The sequence below is a fragment of the Sinocyclocheilus anshuiensis genome, unplaced genomic scaffold (assembly GCF_001515605.1).
Source record: "Sinocyclocheilus anshuiensis isolate Anshui unplaced genomic scaffold, SAMN03320099.WGS_v1.1 scaffold197, whole genome shotgun sequence".
Lineage (NCBI taxonomy): Eukaryota > Metazoa > Chordata > Actinopteri > Cypriniformes > Cyprinidae > Sinocyclocheilus > Sinocyclocheilus anshuiensis.
The window spans coordinates 145,899-148,349 of NW_015540856.1; the positions used below are offsets into that span (position 1 = coordinate 145,899).

Consider the following 2,451-nt stretch of genomic DNA (forward strand, 5'->3'; position numbering starts at 1 on the left):
TGCTGCCACTGCCAGACAAAAAACCGACGACAGCTGTGGTTAAATGCGATAAAACGAGCAGACTGGACAGAAACGCTGTCAAAAATGCTCGCGTTTGCAGCGCACACTTCTTATCAGAAAAGGTTCAATAAAGTGTTGTCTTTTGTTGTTATGGGCGCATCTACAGATTTCTTGCCATATGTCTATGTTTCTTGCATACACTATGTCGTGTATGAAATAATGTCTGTCATTTGTAATTGTATATACATTGTTGTGATTAATTGTGGCTGGAACAATAATGTAGCTGTAAAAATAGTTGCCTGCTGAAATTGAAATGTATATACATCTTCATCATGACTAGATAGACACGGTGAGTTTGTCTTTACTATACACGCTAGATGTACCTCATAGTAACAATCCTGTCAGATCGTCCATCCTTTGAGTGTGAGATCACACATCTCTCTGTGTGTGTGTGTAGGTAACAGCATCCTGCACGAGGCAGCAGACAGTGTGAGCAGCGCGGTGCAGAAGGCCAGTCAGGCGCTGAACGAGCGCGGCGAAAGACTGGGACGCGTGGAGGAGAAGACGGGCGAGATGATGAACAGCGCCCAGCATTTTGCCGACACTGCACACAAGGTAAAGCGTGCCGCATGTCTGTCTTTACTCTTTGCCAGTGTCTGCAGATTTTACTCCAGTGAAAAAGCATTTGTGTTGCTCTGCTGCCTTCATGTGGCGACTGCATGAAAGAGACGCACCTACAGTAACAGTACTGTTCAACACTTCGGGCTCAGTAGGATTTTTTAAATGTTTTTGAAGATTTTCTGCTCACCAAGGCTGTATTTATTTGCTCATAAATACAGTAAAAACCGTAATATTGTGAAATTGTATTATAGTTTTAAATAACTATTTTCTATGTGAATCTCTGTTAAACTGTAATTTATTGCTGTAATGCGCAGCTGAATTTTCAGCATCATTACTCCAGTCTTCAGTGTGACATGATCTTCAGAAATCATTCTAATATGCTGATTTGCTGCTCAAGAAACATTTCTGATTATTATCAATGGTGAAAACAGATGTGCAGATTAATATTTTTGTGAAAACCTAAATAATGTTTTTTTTTTCAGGACATTATAAATAATATAACATTGAAAGCATAACATTTTAATGGTTTAATTGTAATGTAATGTTAACATTAATATGTTTTTACTGTCACTTTTGATCAATTAAATGCATCCTTGTTGAATAAAAGTATTGAAAAGTATTAAAAGTATTTTATAAAATATTTTGAAACGTAGTGAACAAGCATGCAAGAGACAGGAGATTATGTAGCGATGTTTTTTTTTTTTTTGACATTTTGTGCTGTGTTTGTACAGTAGATTAGCAGTTCTCTCTCTCTCTCTTCAGCTTGCCATGAAGCACAAGTGTTAAGCCTTTGCCATATTTTTGGAGAATCTGGTACAAATTCCTCACCCCCGCTCAACCTCTGCTATCAGAGAGCGTTACGGGACGTGCATGAAGTATCATATGAAGGACAGTGTGTATCAACATGGCTGTAGCCTTGAAAAGATCATGCCTCCTGTACACATGGATAGTATTTGTGGTCATTGTAAGCTTAAACAAAGCCTTATTTCTGTGTCCTCACTCTATGACAGACCTGTATTATCATTTTAAATTCTTAAAAAATATGTAAAATAGTTCCGAGGTTCAAAGGCCTGCTGATAGATTCTAGATTGTTTTAACATAATGATTGTTTGATCAGTGCCATCATAAAAGAACTTTAGTGAAATTTTAAGAAATATGTTTTTTGTAAAAAGGGTTTTGTGTAAATCTCTAAACTTGTTCTTTTTTGACATCATTTTGTTTCATGTCACCATGTGCAAAAAAAAGGCAGATTTTTGCAATTATTTTGCTGATTTTCTTTGTTTTGCTTACTAAAATAAAGTTCTAAAAGGCTCATTTTAATGGCGCAGTGACCCACATTTTAAATAATATAGCCTGATGCGTAGCAAAATCTACAGAACTGTCCTGAGAAAAGACCAGATTCACATGCTGCACATCACACTGTGAGATGTGTTACGCTGCAGTTCAGGAAGGGTTGTGCCTTAACTGGATGAGAGGAGACGGTGAGGAGATGCAGCCGATCCGGTCAGTCTAAGGCAGGGGTAGGCGAGTTCGGTCCTAGAGAGCCACAGTCCTGCAGAGTTCAGCTCCAACCCTAATCAAACACACCTGAACAAGCTAATCAATGTCTTCAGGATTACTAAGGCTATAGGCAGGTGAGTTCTGAACTCTGCAGGACTGCGGCTCTCTAGGACCGAACGTGCCTGCCCCTGATCTAAGAAAACATCATGCAGCTATGGTCAGTGTTGGGGAAACTTACTTTTAAAAGTAATGCATTGCGTTACTCCATAAAAAAGTAACTACATACGTTACTTAGTTACTTTTTGTGGAAAGTAATGTGATACGTTACTT

The 2,451-nt window shown here is 38.5% G+C and overlaps 1 protein-coding gene across 1 annotated transcript in view; it reads left to right on the forward strand.

Moving 5' to 3' along the window:
- LOC107687855 (syntaxin-binding protein 6-like) overlaps positions 1-2,135 on the forward strand; it is a 27,831-nt gene extending 25,696 nt beyond the window's left edge. The window contains exons 4-5 of the mRNA XM_016485331.1: positions 458-615; positions 1,384-2,135. Coding sequence (XP_016340817.1) covers positions 458-615; positions 1,384-1,407 — 182 coding nt within the window. The 3' untranslated portion in view covers positions 1,408-2,135. The remainder of the gene's footprint in view (positions 1-457; positions 616-1,383) is intronic.
- Positions 2,136-2,451: the final 316 nt, after the last annotated feature.